Source organism: Pipistrellus kuhlii, unplaced genomic scaffold (assembly GCF_014108245.1).
Source record: "Pipistrellus kuhlii isolate mPipKuh1 unplaced genomic scaffold, mPipKuh1.p scaffold_m20_p_24, whole genome shotgun sequence".
Lineage (NCBI taxonomy): Eukaryota > Metazoa > Chordata > Mammalia > Chiroptera > Vespertilionidae > Pipistrellus > Pipistrellus kuhlii.
The window spans coordinates 4,592,182-4,609,418 of record NW_023425523.1 but is presented as its reverse complement, the minus strand read 5'-3'; the positions used below and the strand labels follow the sequence as shown (position 1 = coordinate 4,609,418).

The 17,237-nt window shown below is 59.7% G+C and overlaps 1 protein-coding gene across 3 annotated transcripts; it reads left to right on the top strand.

Moving 5' to 3' along the window:
- The first annotated feature begins 292 nt into the window (after positions 1–292).
- STRIP1 (striatin interacting protein 1) lies at positions 293–15,676 on the top strand. Of its 3 annotated transcripts, XM_036453359.2 has the most exons (21): positions 294–514; positions 3,004–3,073; positions 3,714–3,788; positions 4,201–4,335; positions 4,417–4,537; positions 4,715–4,783; positions 5,600–5,706; positions 5,810–5,937; positions 6,288–6,470; positions 6,781–6,998; positions 7,913–7,978; positions 8,100–8,163; positions 9,391–9,462; positions 9,939–10,013; positions 10,132–10,229; positions 11,376–11,502; positions 11,712–11,812; positions 12,489–12,555; positions 12,953–13,057; positions 13,586–13,790; positions 14,757–15,676. In XM_036453359.2, the coding sequence occupies exons 1-21, from the start codon at positions 332–334 to the stop codon at positions 15,002–15,004; spliced, it is 2,517 nt and encodes an 838-aa protein (XP_036309252.1). In that variant the 5' UTR covers positions 294–331; the 3' UTR covers positions 15,005–15,676. The 3 variants fall into 3 exon arrangements, with proteins under 3 accessions (XP_036309254.1, XP_036309253.1, XP_036309252.1); XM_036453361.2 differs by lacking the exon at positions 6,288–6,470 and having other exon boundaries at positions 293–514; XM_036453360.2 differs by lacking the exon at positions 7,913–7,978 and having other exon boundaries at positions 293–514.
- Positions 15,677–17,237: the final 1,561 nt, after the last annotated feature.

Genomic DNA, 17,237 nt, shown 5'->3' with positions numbered 1-17,237 from the left:
TGATCAGGACTATTAAAGTGACAAATGCAAAGAAAGCCATGTTAAAGGAGGTTGGGGGGGGGGGGCAACTCAAATGACTGAAGGAACTAAGGGGTAAAAAGACAAACTGAGACTGAAACGAAGTGAAAACTAGAAGGACCCAAAAAAGATGTAAGACGTCAATCAAGCGGAGGAAATCTCGCGAGGCGTAGGGCAGCCAAGATGGCGGGGGCGCTTGCCGCCACACTTAATATGGCGGCCGGAGAGCGTTCCTGGAAGAAGAAATCTCGCGAGAGTGGCCTCGCGGCTGCTGCCCGTCCGGGAATTGAGCTGGGGGTGTGGAACAGCCAAGATGGAGCCCGCAGCCGGCAGCCCCGGCCCGCTCATCTTGAACAACAAGCAGCCTCAGCCGCCGCCGCCGCCGCCGCCCGCCGCCGCCGCGCAGCCGCCGCCCGGGACGCCGCGGGCCGGCGCGGGCCTCCTGCCGGCGGGCAAAGCCCGGGAGTTCAACCGCAACCAACGCAAAGACTCGGAGGTCAGGGGCTCGGGGGGCGAGGCTGGCGGCGGCGGGGGCGCGGGCCCGGCGGCTCTCGGTTCTCGCCGGGGCTCCCGGAGGGCTCGGCGGGACCCGGCGGCCGAGCTGTCATTTCCCATGGGAAGGAAGGGCCCGCGCGGGGGGCTGGCGCCGCGGGTCGGGGGCGTGGAGCCGGGTCCGCGCCCCGAGCTCCGCCGCCGCCGCCGCCGCCGGGGAGGATCGCCGGGGAGAACCGCCGGGAGCCGGGCCGCTCGTCCGCTCCTTCCGCGCCGGAGCCGGGGCCGCGCCCTCGGAGCCCCCGGCTCGGGGCGAAGAGTCGGTGGCCCGCGTGCGCTCCGGGGGCGGGGACCTGGCGGCGGACCGGACCCCGGCCCTCCCCGCCTCTGGCCCCGGGCGCGCGGAGCCGGGAGGGGCCGTGACCTCCGGGGGTACCGCGGCGCCCGGAGGCTGCGGGAGGGGGGACCTTCCATCCGACCCGAGCCGGGCAGGTTCGACCCCGGTGCGCCCCGTGCTGAACGGTTCAGGATCAGAAATGCCCACCATTAGACCCGAGAGAGGGCGCGGCGCCCCCCCTCTCCGGCTGGTGGGCTGTGCCTCCCCTTCCGCGGGCGCCGTAGCCCGGAGCGGACTGTCACCTCACCCCGAGCCGGAGCCCCTCCCCCTGCCGCCCGCGGTAGAATTCATGAATGGAGACTCTGCCGGCGCCGCCGAGCCCTGGGCTCCTGCCTGGCGCCTTCCCGGAGCCCTCTGTGCGGGAGGACTCCGCACCTTCCCTCTGTCCCGGGGCGTGTGCACCGCGTCTATGGGGGCTGGACACCATCCTGAGACGTGTGAAGGCGGAACGTGGTTTTTATGGGCTAGTGCAGACCTCCGGCACTAGTAAAACCTGTCAAAACTTGGCAGGTCCAAAGCAGACATTCCCCTGAGCTCTCGGAATTATTTGCAAAAGCAGAGAAACCCACCTCTTCGGAGCCCTTGTGCTGGGGGCTGGCTGAGGGAGGGTGTGAGAGCCGTGGGGCGACCCTGCCTTCATCAGGAGAGGACTGCAGTTTCAAAGAGCTTTACATCTTCCGGAAGCGGCCGTCAGTGGTCAAATAAATCCCCTCCAGCGCATTTAAATTTCTCTTTCTACCCTTTCGTTTCCATTTGGGCGAAACCCAAGGAAGGGCAGTCGGTGAGCACATTGAGCTGAGAGACCTGTGTTCTTAGAGATTCGGATGGTGTGTGGGCTCGTTCTTGAGTCACAGTTGGAATTAGGGCTAATTTTGATGAGTGCTTGAAAGCCTTCCTGGTAGCCCTAGCCCGTTTGGCTCAGCGGATAGAGCGTCGACCTGGGTACTGAAAGGTCCCGAGTTTGATTCCCAGTCAGGGCACATGCCTTGGTTGCAGGGTCAGTCCCCAGTGGGGGGCATGCAGGAGGCAGCCATTCAGTGATTCTCTCTCATCATTGATGTTTCTATCTCTCCCTCTCTCCTCTCTGAAGTTAAAAAAAATTAAAGAAGGGTCCCGGGTTCGATTCTGACAACCAATTGATGTCTCTCACATCATGTTTCTCCCTCCCTCCCTCCCTCTCTCTCTCTCTCTCTCTCTCTCTCTCTCTCTCTCTCTCTCTCTCTCTCTCTCTCACATCCTCCCACTCTCTCCAAAAATGACTGAAAAAATGTCCTCGAGTGAGGATTAACAACAAAGCCCTTCCAGTAGGTGTGGGTCACCTCCCATTCGATAAACGAAGACCTGAAGTCCAGCACCTTGGGCACGTGTGCCCTGTTGCCTCTGACTAGGAAGTGGAGTTCTCCATGTCATTCCGTGTTTGTGGGCACGTTAAGTGGTTTCGTGGGTGGGCGGCCTTTGTCTTCCCAAGGAGCTTGTGGTTAGGCTGAGGGCTTCACCTGTTTTCCCACGTCTCCTCTTCCCAGAGGAGGCCTCAGTGGTCACCTGTCCCCAGCCATGAATTCTCTCCTGCGTGCGGGAGGGAAGCCGTTCTGCTCACTGGAATCCGAAGGGAGGAAGGGCAGGGAGGCTGTCCTGGCTGGTGACCGCCCGCTAGCCAGAGCGAACCCAGGCTGCTGGAACCTGGGCCCCACATGGAGTGAGTGGTCACTCACTGCGTGGAATGCAGAGAAGCTTTGTGCTCATTCATCCAGCAAGTGTTTATTTGAGTCAACTATTCACTCACTCACTCACTCACTCATGGCAAGCAGTGCTGGGCATTGTGGAACCAATGGTGGGCCAAATGGACAGCGTTCGCCTCTCAGGGAACTTGCAGAGCCAAGGAGGACGGCACTTACCCATACGCCGGCCCCTGGATCCTGAGTGACAGGTGCGCTGAAGGAAGCGAGCGGGTGCTGGAGACCTGAGCGGCGGAGACTGATTGATAAAACACGGGCCCAGGGGAGGCAGTGGCCCCTCACACAGCGGGGTCTCTGGAAGCTTGTGCTTCTTCCTGTGGGAAGCGGCGACCATGTGTCCCCTCTCTCCTGTCTCTGCAGGGCTATTCCGAGTCTCCGGACCTGGAGTTTGAGTATGCTGACACGGACAAGTGGGCGGCCGAGCTTTCAGGTAAAGAGGGACCGTTGTGTTGTTTGGGGTGTGTTTACCTTATTGGTCTTTAATAAAGTGAAGAGTGAGTGCCATTTTGGAGTCCGCTTCCCCCCCACCTAGCTAGTCTTAGTTAGTATGATGCTTATAAGACAGGTTCATTACTGAATGCCGGCCTGAGTGTCCCTTAACTTTGGCCTGTCCTTTACTTCAATGACGCATCTCTGGGTGGTTGGCTCAGGTGGCTGTGGCCCAGTCCCAGTGGACAGAGGTGAGGAGTGCAAGCACGGGTGCCTGCACCTGCGCACATCTGTCGCTGCCACGCTGCCCCTGTGTAATGTGAGGTTACCCTGAGCTGCTCCACTAGCCTCTTCAAAAGGTGGCACCCACTGAGAGACAGCCACCGGCATGGCCTGCTGGGATCCTCGTGCACCAGGCGGGGCGACCCCGCATCTAGGCTGCACTGGCATCCTGGGGTCGGCTGCAGGGGAAGTCAGCTTTCTCTCCGTCCTGTTCACCAGAACACTAGGACCCAGTCCTTACAGAGCATAGGCCAGTGAAGACGGAGTTGGGCCTGGAAGCAGACACTCTGCCTTCTGTGCTGCGTGTGCACCCCGGTGTGGGATGTGGACACAGAGCTGATGAGACTTTGTTCTCGCAGAGCTTTACAGCTACACGGAGGGGCCAGAATTCCTGATGAACCGGAAATGCTTCGAGGAGGACTTCCGCGTCCATGGTGAGATGGTTCCCTCCACACCTCGGTTCCTTTCACCCGTGTCATGAGAGCTGCAGGGTTCCTCCCAGTCATCTCAGTGGCCTCAGTCACCCAGGAGTGGCCTGCTGAGCCATGGCCGGGCCAGGCCAACTGTGCCGTGCAGAGGGGCTTGTGAGTCCTCTGATGGTGGCTTTTCAGATTGTGAGTCTTAGGAAGAAAAGAAACTTTATCTGATTAAAACTGCACCAAAATCAGCATCATTTCAGTCTGGAAATGGAGGGTCCTCGGGCAGCAGGGGACCTGAGCCCCGATGGGGAGAGTGGCTGGCTCTCTGAGCTCTGTGCCGAGGCAGGCCTGCATTTGGTGGCTTAGCCGGTGCCGGGCCGTTGTGGGGCTGTCTGGCCTCAGGTGGAACTGGCCTCTTGCCCTGCAGTGACAGACAAGAAGTGGACCGAGCTGGACACCAACCAGCACCGGACCCACGCCATGAGGCTCCTGGACGGCTTGGAGGTCACTGCCCGGGAGAAGAGACTCAGGGTGGCCCGGGCAATCCTCTACGTCGCCCAAGGTACTGAGGGGACCCAGGGCGCGGCCTCCCGCAGTGCTGGCCGCTCAGGATGGGAGGGCCCTGAGCTGTGCCTGTCCGCAGGCACCTTCGGGGAGTGCAGCTCCGAGGCGGACGTGCAGGCCTGGATGCGCTACAACATCTTCCTGCTCCTGGAGGTGGGCACGTTCCACGCGCTGGTGGAGCTTCTGAACATGGAAATAGAGTGAGTCCCGAGGGGAGGGCCGGGACGGGGGCGCGGGAGGTTACGGCACTAGTCCTGGGAGTCTGGTCCAAAGCCTCCGTTTAATAATGTGTCGTAGCGTTTTATCTCCGGTGGGGCAGTCCTTGTCCGGGGGCCTCTCGTCCCTCCGGGGCAGCACTGACTCGGTCTCTCCCGCAGCAACAGCGCCGCCTGCAGCAGCGCGGTGCGGAAGCCGGCCATCTCCCTGGCTGACAGCACGGACCTCAGGTGAGGCCTGAGCCAGGCCAGAGCAGGGCTTGGGCGCCCTCGGTTTTCTCGGTGTGGCCGTGTGCGCGTTCCTTCTCGCGCTGACCTGTGGTGACGGGCTTGGTGGGATCATTCAGCCTGCGGGGCCCTAGCCGGGCTCTGGGTTGAGTCTCCCAGAGGAATCAGGTGATGGAACACAGTGCTGTGAGAACTCCGGTGGCTTTCTAGCGGGTGGAACACTGGGTCCACTCCACGCTCCCACCTTCTCCTGCACAGCTGCCCCCGCCTACGGAGGGTCAGTCCTGGCGGTTCATGAGGCTCGTGGCTGCTCAAGAGCAAGAGCAGCTCCCCGAACTGTGAGGATTAGAACCTGTCTCTGCCTTTGGAAGTTTCCAGACTGGGTGCTGGTGGTGTCCTCGCTGTAGTTAGCGTCCTGGCATCACCCTGCTCGCTCCTGATTTGCTCTCTCCGTGGCAAACACATCCTGGTCTCGCCTCCACCCTGCCCCGCTGTGGTGGATTCCGCAGCTCTCCCTCCGCGGGGTCTTTTTCACTCCAGGAAGCTCAGGGCAGCAAATGCCGTGGCCGTTGTCCACATGAATCCGTTCAGCAGCCATTTGCCAAGCACCCGCTTTGAGTGAGCACTTTGCTGGACACGGGATACAGGACAGATCTGGTCCCTCCTTAGCACACGAGACAAAAGGGAGCCCCTGTGCTCTGTGGGACGCTCAGTGTCCTGCAGGTTACAGCCCTCCCACCTGCCAGCCTGTGCGCCCAGGCTTTCCTCGTGTCAGGGTGCTCCCTTGACCCCCCCTTCCGTCCTGGTATCGCACCCCAGGGTGCTGCTCAACATCATGTACCTGATCGTGGAGACTGTTCACCAGGAGTGCGAGGGCGATAAGGCCGAGTGGAGAACCATGCGCCAGACCTTCCGGGCCGAGCTGGGTAGGACCCGGGTCTCCTGTCCGGAGGCCCCTCTGGAGCGGAGGCCGTGGGCTCGGGAGGGCGCTGCTCCTGCGTGAGCTCCTGACGCCCTCGTCGCCTCCAGGTTCGCCGCTGTACAACAACGAGCCGTTCGCCATCATGCTGTTTGGGATGGTGACCAAATTCTGCAGTGGCCACGCCCCTCACTTCCCCATGAAGAAGGTTCTCCTGCTGCTCTGGAAGACAGTCCTGGTGAGCACCTCCTGGAGGGAAAGCCAGGGGACAGGGCCGGAGAGCGGCTTGGCCACTCCTCCCCCTGGGTCACCCTCCCTTCCAGATGGGCCAGCTGTGGAGCTGGAAGGGGAGGCGCTCCAGCCTGCCTCTTGCACGTGAGGAGCATGGCGAACACACAGCTGAACGTGTCTGTGCACTGGGCTTGGTCGGCCCGTTTCTCTTCTCCCTCCCCAGCTTCACTGGACTCTCCTGGGGGTGGATAGAGCCCCTTGTTCAGAGGCCGCGAGGGTCTCCGTAAAGGGGTCCTGGTGCTCTCACGCCTGGCACAGCCTGTGGGCATGTTGACCCCGCCTGCTCCTCTGACGCAGTGCACGCTGGGCGGCTTCGAGGAGCTGCAGAGCATGAAGGCGGAGAAGCGCACGCTGCTGGGCCTGCCCCCGCTGCCCGAGGACAGCATCAAGGTGATCCGCAACATGAGGGCCGCCTCGCCGCCCGCGTCCGCCTCCGACCTGATCGAGCAGCAGCAGAAGCGGGGCCGCCGGGAGCACAAGGTGAGCAACAGGTCCCTGCAGCTCCCCAGGTTCTCTGCACACAGTGGCCTGGTCCCTGGACAAGCTCGGCTGGGAATGGCCTCTGAACGCTGGTCAGAGGAAGGCCTCCAGGCAGGGCCTCTGTCCCCGGTGCAGGTCCCAGCTTACACTGGGCACTCCGGGAGGGACTAGAGCAAGCATGATTTGTCATCTGGTCCCAGCCGTGACTTCCTGTCTGGTTTCTCACTGCCCTTGCGGTGTCGCAGCCTCTGAGGCTTCCTCGGCCTTTCCTGGCTCCTCAGGGGCTCTCGTGTGCTCCCCCCGTCTCCAGGCACTGATAAAGCAGGACAACCTGGACGCCTTCAACGAGCGGGACCCCTACAAAGCCGACGACGCTCGGGAAGAGGAAGAAGAGAACGATGACGACAACAGCCTGGAGGGCGAGACGTTCCCCCTCGAGCGGGACGAGGTGATGCCTCCCCCACTGCAGCACCCCCAGACCGACAGGCTCACCTGCCCAAAGGGGCTCCCCTGGGCGCCCAAGGTCAGGTGAGTCTCACACCTTCGGAAACCAGGGCCCTCACACCCACAGGCCTGGCACCTGGCCTGGGTCACGTGAGGTCCTCTGCTGGGTGGGACAGCCTGGGCTGGGCTCTGGGAGGAGGCTCCCAAAGTCCCTGTGCTGGCGCGGGTCTTGGGGGCCGGCCTGGCACAAAGAGGCCCTTGTGTGGGGTGGTAATGGGAGCTGGCTCTTGGGTAGGCAGGATAACTAGTGAGGACGGGGGTGAGAAAATGAGAACAAGGACATTTAAGTGACCCCATCTCCACCCCCCAGTGTTGTATGTGATTAACAGAAAAGATATAGATTAAGGAAGGGCTCCTTTAGAGCCATAATTGGGGTATTGAGATGTATGTGATGAATCAGTGGGCGAAGGCACCTTGATCTATAGAAATGGCGTCTGTTTGAAATGGCTCCAACTTAGAACTAGAAGGACATGTGAGAGGATCTAGAAGTCATTTTCTCCATCCAGGTGAAGCCCCAGTTTTTCGTGATCCAAGATGGGAATACACACAGGTCTTCAGAAAATGCAAGATACGCTGATTGTTTGACAGGAAAATGTGACTCATGAAAAAATCAGTAGCTTATAGCTCTCATTGTTGTAAAAATTATAAATGTTCAAGGAGTTCTGTTGACAAAGGTCTTAATTTCTGAATATAGTATGCTTTTAATTCAATGTATCACTAATTTTACAAGTATCATAAACAAGTTACTAGTACACATCACATAATTTCAGGTCGTTGATTCAATGTTAAGAAGGAGGTTTTATTTTTTTCCATAAAGAAAAACAGTTGAGGGAGACATTTTCTCTGGCTCCACAATTTCTGGATGTTCTGTATCTATTAACCATTGACAACACCTTGAAATGACCTTTAGTAAAAGCCTTGCTCTCTCTCTTGGGCAGAGAGAAAGACATTGAGATGTTCCTCGAGTCCAGCCGCAGCAAATTCATAGGTTACACTCTGGGCAGGTGAGTGAGATCCAAGTTCCTTTGGAAGAAAGCGAACGAGAAATCCACTCGCTTGGCCTCTGGTGTTTGGGGACCCAGGCGGATTGATGTCCGGGCTAACACAGGCCTCCTTTATCCTCAGCGACACGAACACGGTGGTGGGGCTGCCCAGGCCAATCCACGAAAGCATCAAGACTCTGAAACAGGTAGGCGGTGTGGCTGGGCTTCTGGCCTAGTTTGGTCCCAAGTGAGCGAAGTGTGATCGGCCCGCTGGGAGAAGCCAGTCAGACTTGTCGGCCTGACGGAGCCTGGGCTGAGGTGTGGGTGGACGGTGGCGGTACCTCTCAGCAGCTCTTCGTAAATTCTACTTATTCCAGCTGGGCTTTTGTTGGGTACTTATCTGACAGTTGTTGGAATTTTAAGGGCCCACTAAACAGCCCCCTTTCCGCTCACGTTTTAAGGCGATTGAGATAGAGGAGTAGGCGGGTGGAGATGGAAACCCCAGCCTTAAGGATGGCAGAGAGATTAGAGAATGAGGTGGAGGACAGCAGCCATAGGTGTCCCAGCCCTGACTTCCCCAATGAGGCAGACTCACCCCCCCAGAGCCGACAGTGCTGGAGCCCGCCAGGCCTGCTCGGGAGCAGAGGAGTGCACAGGCTTTTGTCAAAGAGAACAGCGAAAGGGGTGGGCTCAGAATGTCCTGTTCCTCTGCCCAGCCAGCCCGGCGGGTGTGTGGGAGGGGCAGGGGTGTTCTGCACACCCACATCCCTCCACGGGAAGGAACACCAAGAGGGGGAAAGAGGTGTCTCCCTAACAACCCATCTGGAGTGTAAGTGTTTGTTTTTGGAATGTATTTCTGAAATGTTTAGTGCTGAGTGGTCCCCATGCACCTAAGCTTTTTGAGTACTTGATCCTGAATACTTGAGTACTTGATTCTGCTTGGACTAATTTTTCTGTCACTATAGCTATCTGAAAGTCCCTTTCTCTCTCTTAATTTGCTTTTTTTCTAATCTCTTGTGTGCTTTTTACAATGGTTTTAAGAGGCAAGTGCTGTCCAGCTGATGTGGCTCAGTGGTTGAGCATTGACCTATGAACCAGGAGGTCATAGTTCAATTCCCAGTCAAGGCACATGCCCGAGTTTTGGGCTTAGTCCTAGTAGGGGTGTGAGGAGGCAACCGATCAATGATTCTGTCACATCATTGGTGTTTCTATCTCTCCCCTACCCCTCTCTGAAATAAATAAAAAAAATTTTTTTTCAAAGGCAATTGCTCACTTAGAAAATTATTTCGTGTTTAGGAGGTTAGTTAGGGGTCTTAGTGGAGATTCCCTCTTGGAGAAGATTGTTTAAAGAATTGCCCGGGTCTTTGCCAGGGTGTGGGGCGTGTAGCCAGAGAGTGGGAACTGTTCCCCAGCGCCTCTCCCCTTCTCCCCAGCACAAGTACACGTCGATCGCAGAGGTCCAGGCGCAGATGGAGGAGGAGTTCCTTCGCTCTCCTCTTTCAGGGGTGAGTTGGGGCCTTCCTCAGCCCACAGGGTTCCTCTGCTCTTCCCAGGCATAGTGCTGGGCCTAGACCTCGAAGCTGCCTGGTGCTGCCTGGTCCTGCCCTCAGAGCACCCCCCCTTCCTACTCCCCCTGCAGGGGTAGCCTGTCTGGTGCAGGGGTTAAGAGCACAGGCTCTGAGCCAGTCACCACCTCTGAATCGAACGCCACAGCTCAGTGGGTGACGACTTCGCAGGAGACTGCATGTCCTTGTGCTTCCGTTTCCTCACCTGGGAGGTGGCAGTAATAATCATACCCTTCACACAGTGTAGTGAGGACTGACCTGTTACAAGTCAAGTGCCTGCATGTCGTGTCAGTCAGGTCTGCTGTCACCTCAGCATCATTGTTCATATCAAGACTGACAGCTGCTCCTCCGGCCAGCGAGTCAGCTGGCCCAGGAGCCTGTCAGGACGGGCTGTAGCTCTGCCTTTGTGGTCGAAGGGAGAAGAGGAAGTCGAGCAGGTCCCTGCAGAGACACTCTACCAGGGCCTGCTCCCCAGCCTGCCCCAGTGCATGGTGAGTGCCCTCCGGCTCCGCCCGCCCTCCAGCGCCTCCGTCCCTCCCGGTGCCCTGCCCGGAGCCCTGCGCGACCGCCTCCGGGCTGAGGCTCACCTGGGCGCTCCTGTCCTCCCAGATCGCGCTGCTGAAGATCCTGCTGGCTGCGGCCCCCACCTCCAAAGCCAAAACCGACTCCATCAACATCCTGGCCGACGTCCTGCCTGAGGAGATGCCGTGAGTACCGTCCCCTGTGCGTGGAGCAGGTGGGCAGTAGGACGGGTCCCCAGGTTTGGGAGGTTGCTTCCTCTTTTGACTCAACTTCTCTGCAGGTTGAGGGCATTCCTAGCTCAGAAGGAAAAAAAAAAGTACTGGGTTAAATGTCTCCATCTGCTGCTTGGGGAGGGGGTCAGCCCAGCTGACCTGGGTTCCAGTGTAGACTCTGCCCTGAGTGGTGCCTGAGTGACCGGAGAGTCCTCACCCCGCTGCAGAGCGAGCCGGGCTGGGGCGACCTTTCCCAAACCCCTGGAGCTGTGCGGCTGGGACACAGGACATGGAGACACCTTCCCAGCCAGCGCTGAGCCTCCCTGGGTGCGGGGTCTTCCCGGCCACAGTCCCCGGCCTGTGGCCTTTGGTGAGTCTCAGGTGACACTCTTCCCTGGGCACTGACTGCCTCTGTTCGATGTGAGAGGACACACTGAGACCGTGTTCTACTCTGAGAGGGACGTGGCCTTGACCTGGCCGCCCGCCCGCTCATCCCGCCCAGCTCCCTGGTGGCAGGCTCCTTGAGTCTGGGGTGAAAGGCAGGTGAGGCCGGAGGCAGGGCTTGGCTAATACCAAAGGGGGTGTTAGAACACTGGGCCATTGTGATAGTCCTTGGAAAGGGGGTTCCAGAGTCAAATACTGCACCTCTTCCAGTGAGAAGTTCTGAATCAAGAAACTGATTTAAGTGTCTAAGCACTGTTATACGCCTGGAATGAGTATAATATTGTATCGAGTGTAACTGAAAAATAAATTTAAAAAAAAAGGAAAGAAACTTATTTAACTCAATGCTTCCTAAGTTTTCCCCATAACATGAAGTGTGCCATGTGGTGGCATTCCACAGAGCATGCGTGAGAGCAGGTCCCTGTAGAGGCAGAAGCTTGGGGGATCTTGAGAAGTTCACTGTGGAGGAAAGGCAGGGGAAGAGGGTACAGTGTGTTTGGACATCACAGGACGAGAACTGCTGGGCGTGGGCGTGGGCGGGAGAGCCCTGGGCCTGGCTGAGATGTCCACGGGTGGCTGGCGTGGGAGCCTTAGCCCAGAGAAGGCTAGGAGTCCCGGCTCCCGGGAGCCCGAGGAGGGCGCTGAGCAGGCTGTGGGCTCACCGGCCGTGTGTTTCAGCACCACGGTGCTGCAGAGCATGAAGCTGGGCGTGGACGTGAACCGCCACAAGGAGGTCATTGTGAAGGCCATCTCCGCCGTCCTGCTGCTGCTGCTCAAGCACTTCAAGCTGAACCACGTCTACCAGGTACCTGCCAGCCTGCCGTCTTCCTGCCCACTGGCCACGGCCTGGCAGTGCTGCCCCCCAGCCCTGGAGAGCGGAGGCTTTGGCCTCCACACCCCCTGAGCTCTGCACAGACGTTCTAATCCGTCTTCTAGCTGAGGCTTCTGTCCTGGGAGGAAAGACGGAGAGACGGGCGGCCCCCAGGGGCGTGCTGATGTCTCCTGTTGTTTCAGTTTGAGTACATGGCCCAGCACCTGGTGTTTGCCAACTGCATCCCTTTGATTCTGAAGTTCTTCAATCAAAACATCATGTCCTACATCACTGCCAAGAACAGGTGACAGGGACCAGGGCTCAGGAGGGTCCAGGGGACAGATGGCAGGGCTCCCAGCGGGCCGCTCCCACTGAACCCACTCAGCATCCACAGGCCAGCACTGCCCTGCTTCTCAGAGATGAATGAAGCATGGCCCCTGCCCGTGTGTCCGACCTGAGTCTAGCTATCTGGTGACACATGACTCAGTCTGTGCCTGGGTGGGAGGGGGCCTCATCCTGGGCTCCAATACAGCCCTTGCTGTCCCGGGCCTTTTAAATTTAATTAATTTATTTTGAGGAGGCCAGCCAGGCTGCCTGCTTTCTCTGGGGAGCTCAGCCATGTGCGCTGTCACACGCTGACTCCTAGCCTCTGCCCCTCTCTCCTGTGCCTCCTGTACTTGGCAGTGCCTGCTCCTCAGTGTGGTACATCCCAGGGCAAGTCACCAGCTGCCACTCCCGAGGGGCGTGGCGCACACTCACTGCTTAAGAAGTCTCCCCAGCCAGGAGCATTGCTGCGGGAGAGCAGGGTCTCCCCCTACACAATGGCAGGCTGGTCTCTGGGAGCAAGTGCTTCCCACCTTAGAGCTGGAAACAGGGCGGTGCAGGCAAGGTAGACTCCGCCTGCATCCCACCAAGTGAGAGGAGAGCAGAGCCAGACCCAGCCTTTGCTCATGGTGGCCTGCCTGCCCTTGCTCTCACAGCATTTCCGTCCTGGATTACCCTCACTGCGTGGTGCACGAGCTGCCAGAGCTGACTGCCGAGAGTCTGGTGAGTGGCCAGGCTCTACCGGCTGTCCCTCTGGTGGGGGGGGGGGGGGCGCAGAGCCTGGCTCCCCCACCTAGGATGGTGGTGGCTTCACAAATGAGGTCCCTGTCGAGTGCCTGGCTTTTAAAGCACTAATTGCACACAAGGTAGGGCAGAAAGTTACGGGGTAGGGGTTCCCTTGTTGGGAGCATGGTCCTCAGGGGCTGGTGACCCAGAGCTCACCAGGCCGACTTGCTTCTCTCCCCCTCGCTGGAACTCTGGGCACAGCTCTAAGGGATGGAGTTTCCGGGGGCTGAGGAGAGGGGGCTGCCGGCCCCGGCAGGGAGACCATGCCTGCGCCGGCCTGGGAAGCCGCTGAGCCCCTGCCCTGAGGGTCATGGTTCCTGGGCTTTCCCTGCAGGAAGCAGGCGACAATAACCAGTTTTGCTGGAGGAACCTCTTTTCTTGCATCAATCTCCTCCGGATCTTGAACAAGCTGACCAAGTGGAAGCACTCAAGAACGATGGTGAGTCAGCGCGGTCAGCGTGGATCCGGGAGCTGCGGAGCGCCAGCCCGTCCTCCCTGGAGCAGAGCAGGAGCAGGGTCCGGGGCGGGCTCGCCGCTGCATCCTTCCTCCTCGCTTTCCTGCGGCCGCGTTGTGTTTTAAGGCCTGATTCCTGGTTCCTTGACACGTTGAGCTGGGGGCTGGCATCATTTCACTCGCAGGAGGGCCTCCTCTCCATCCGGGGCCTGGGAGTCCACCTTACCCCGAGCCTCTGGGTGGGGAGGGCCGGGAATCCCCGGGAACTGAAGGGACTTGCACTCAGCAGTATTTCTGAAGGAATTCATGGCTTTCTTCAGATTCCAAAACAACTCATGATTGGGGCCATGGACCTGGTTTGCCTGGGACTTGGTGGTGGTAGCAGTGAGTCCCATGTCCCAGCAAACCCCTCCGGCTGGGGACAGCTGGGACAGTCGCTCACCCCGCCTGTGACCGCCAACGGGTGAGCAGCGCTGGTGAGACAGCATTCTCTGTGCCCACCGTGCCCTCCAGATGCTGGTGGTGTTCAAGTCGGCGCCCATCCTGAAGCGCGCCCTGAAGGTGAAGCAGGCCATGATGCAGCTGTACGTGCTGAAGCTGCTCAAGGTGCAGACCAAGTACCTGGGGCGCCAGTGGCGCAAGAGCAACATGAAGACCATGTCTGCCATCTACCAGAAGGTGCGGCACCGGCTCAACGACGACTGGGCCTACGGCAACGGTGAGCCCGGCACCTCCCCGCAGGCCGCCTGAGGAATCCAGAGGGAGCGGAGGAAGGACCGTGAGAAGCCGCCCCAGCACAGTGTCTGACCATCCCCACTCTCCCTCCCTCGAAGCTCTGCCTCTTCCAGAAATTGTCATGCGTCTCTCCCGTCTTTCCTCTCCCCCCTGCCCACAAGTTCTCTCAGCTCTTCATCAGCCTCAGACTGTGCTCCAGTGATCTTTCTAGAGGGCGTTCTGCGGGCACTGTGAGGAAAGGCCTTCACTGGCCTCCGATTGCCCTTGGACTTAGAGCCAAATGCTCAAACGTGGCATATGAGGCCCACATTCTCCCCTTCACCTTCCTTACCCCCCTCCTTCTCTCCCTCCCTCCTCCTCCTCCTCTCTAACCGGAACCCAGCTTCTCTGCAGCCCAGCCCGTCACTCCTGGTCTCTGGGCACACAGGCACTCAAATCTGTGCACATAGCCTGTGCCCCTCTTCAGTGCCTTCTGGCAGGGTGCCTTCCCCGCACACATACCTCCGCTGTCCTGTGTCCACGTGTTTCTTCCCCTCTGGGCAGCCGCCTCGGCCTCCTAAGCAGAGTGGGTTCTCCAGGTGTCCCCTGGATATGCTGCCGCATCATTCAGTTCCTGGCCCAGCACCTGTGCCTGTGCCTGTGCGCCTGGGCGGGAAATGGAGAGAATGAGCTAGTGAGGCGCCTGCACGCTCCTCCTCTGATCCGGAGAGCCAGGGACAAGGGGCTTTCAGAGCGTGTGTCACCCTGTGGCTCCTCGGTAGATCTGGCTTTTCTCCTCGCACCTGACTTTCCTTGTATCCAGGAAAGAAGTCCTGTCGGTGTTGCTGAGGGCACGTGGGGCTTGGAAGTTGACATTATGTCAAGTGGGGGCGTGGCATGGCCTTAGCTTGTGAATGCTAGGGGAGCTGCCATGAGGCCTCTCCTGACCATGGCTTCCTGTTTGTCCCAGATCTGGATGCTCGGCCTTGGGACTTCCAAGCAGAGGAGTGTGCCCTCCGTGCCAACATTGAACGCTTCAACGCCCGGCGCTATGACCGGGCCCACAGCAACCCCGACTTCCTGCCCGTGGACAACTGCCTGCAGAGCGTCCTGGGCCAGCGGGTGGACCTCCCCGAGGACTTCCAGATGAACTATGACCTCTGGTTGGAAAGGGAGGTCTTCTCCAAGCCCATTTCCTGGGAAGAGCTGCTGCAGTGAGGCTCCTGCAGAAGACCCCAGAGGAAGCGTGGTGTGTCCAGGCGCCCAGGGCCTGTCGCGGTTCCCTGCAGTGCGCCCAGCCCCCTCCAGGTGGCAGCACCTCCTCACTGTGCCCTCCCCAGACCACTCTGGGCTTGGCCTCTGGTTGATCCCAGCATCCTGTCTGGGAGTATCATCTCTGCTTGCCACCCTCTCTCCATTCCTCCTACCCTCTGCCTCGGACATGGGTGGCTGCAGCTCATTTCTCATTCAGCCCAAGGCTGGGAAGAGCTGGGATAGGCTGGGGTCCCATCGCATCTGAATTTCGGGGCTCACGCTGACTCTTCTTGAGACATGCAGATCCTTGGCAGACCCAGCTTGCCTAGGAGGACACAGCATTGGGGCCGGGGCCAGAACGTCAGTCTGGTTTTGCTTTTGGGGTTTCTGATGTCAGTCCAGCCTCGCGCTGAGTTTCCTCCAGAAGCAGCTGCAGAGGCCCCTGCGGCTCCCTCAGCTCTGGGCTTGGACAGGGTGTGGGGGAAGAGAAGCTTCCCTCAGCCAGAGGTGCTCTTTCCCTCTCGATCTGCAAGGTCTGTAAATACCTATATATAAACCTGTGTGTATCTCTTGTGTCACGTTGGGGTTTTTAATGTGTTTGTGCATTCTGTTTACATTAAAAGGAAGTAAAAGTAATCCCAACGGCCTTGTCTGCCCCTGAACATGTCCTCCAGGTCTAGAAAGGGGTTTTCTTGCCAGCACGTCTCCTGCCAGGCTGCCTGCCTTCCCATCCATGGGGCACTCTCCAAAGTGCTCTCCCCCCGCCTCCATCTGGAGGTGCCCGGCTCCAGGGCTCGGGGTTGCTGGGTGACGCGTCCTGCACCCGTGGGTTTGATGTCATGTGGTAGGAGCTCCAGGTTTCTCAGGATCACAGTCCTGAGCTGGCCTCAGAGCCCTGGGCTGTCTGCCCCTCCTCACTCAGTCTGCGGCTCTGTGTCTGGGATCTCCCCCTTCTGTTGACGATAAAGGAGCATCCTCTCCAGAACTGCGAGAAGCTCCCTCAGCTCTCCCGCAGGCAGGGGTGAGGGTCAGTCCCTCTCTCTCCCGCAGGCAGGGGTGAGGGTCAGTCCCCTCAGCTCTCCCGCAGGCAGGGGTGAGGGTCAGTCCCTCTCTCTCCCGCAGGCAGGGGTGAGGGTCAGTCCCCTCAGCTCTCCCGCAGGCAGGGGTGAGGGTCAGTCCCTCTCTCTCCCGCAGGCAGGGGGGAGGGTCAGTCCCCTCTCTCTCCCGTAGGCAGGGGGTGAGGGTCAGTCCCCTCTCTCTCCCGCAGGCAGGGGTGAGGGTCAGTCCCTCTCTCTCCCATAGGCAGGGGTGAGGGTCAGTCCCCTCTCTCTCCCATAGGCAGGGGTGAGGGTCAGTCCCTCTCTCTCCCGCAGGCAGGGGTGAGGGTCAGTCCCTCTCTCTCCCATAGGCAGGGGGTGGGAGGTCAGTCCCTCTCTCTCCCGCAGGCAGGGGTGAGGGTCAGTCCCTCTCTCTCCCGCAGGCAGGGGTGAGGGTCAGTCCCTCTCTCTCCCGCAGGCAGGGGTGGGAGGTCAGTCCCTCTCTCTCCCGCAGGCAGGGGTGAGGGTCAGTCCCTCTCTCTCCCGCAGGCAGGGGTGAGGGTCAGTCCCTCTCTCTCCCATAGGCAGGGGGTGAGGGTCAGTCCCTCTCTCTCCCGCAGGCAGGGGTGAGGGTCAGGCCCCTCAGCTCTCCCGCAGGCAGGGGTGAGGGTCAGTCCCCTCTCTCTCCCGCAGGCAGGGGTGAGGGTCAGTCCCTCTCTCTCCCGCAGGCAGGGGTGAGGGTCAGTCCCTCTCTCTCCCATAGGCAGGGGTGAGGGTCAGTCCCTCTCTCTCCCGCAGGCAGGGGTGAGGGTCAGTCCCCTCTCTCTCCCATAGGCAGGGGTGAGGGTCAGTCCCTCTCTCTCCCGCAGGCAGGGGTGAGGGTCAGTCCCTCTCTCTCCCATAGGCAGGGGTGAGGGTCAGTCCCTCTCTCTCCCGCAGGCAGGGGTGAGGGTCAGTCCCTCTCTCTCCCGCAGGCAGGGGTGAGGGTCAGTCCCCTCTCTCTCCCGCAGGCAGGGGTGAGGGTCAGTCCCTCTCTCTCCCGCAGGCAGGGGTGGGAGGTCAGTCCCTCTCTCTCCCGCAGGCAGGGGTGAGGGTCAGTCCCTCTCTCTCCCGCAGGCAGGGGTGAGGGTCAGTCCCCTCTCTCTCCCGCAGGCAGGGGT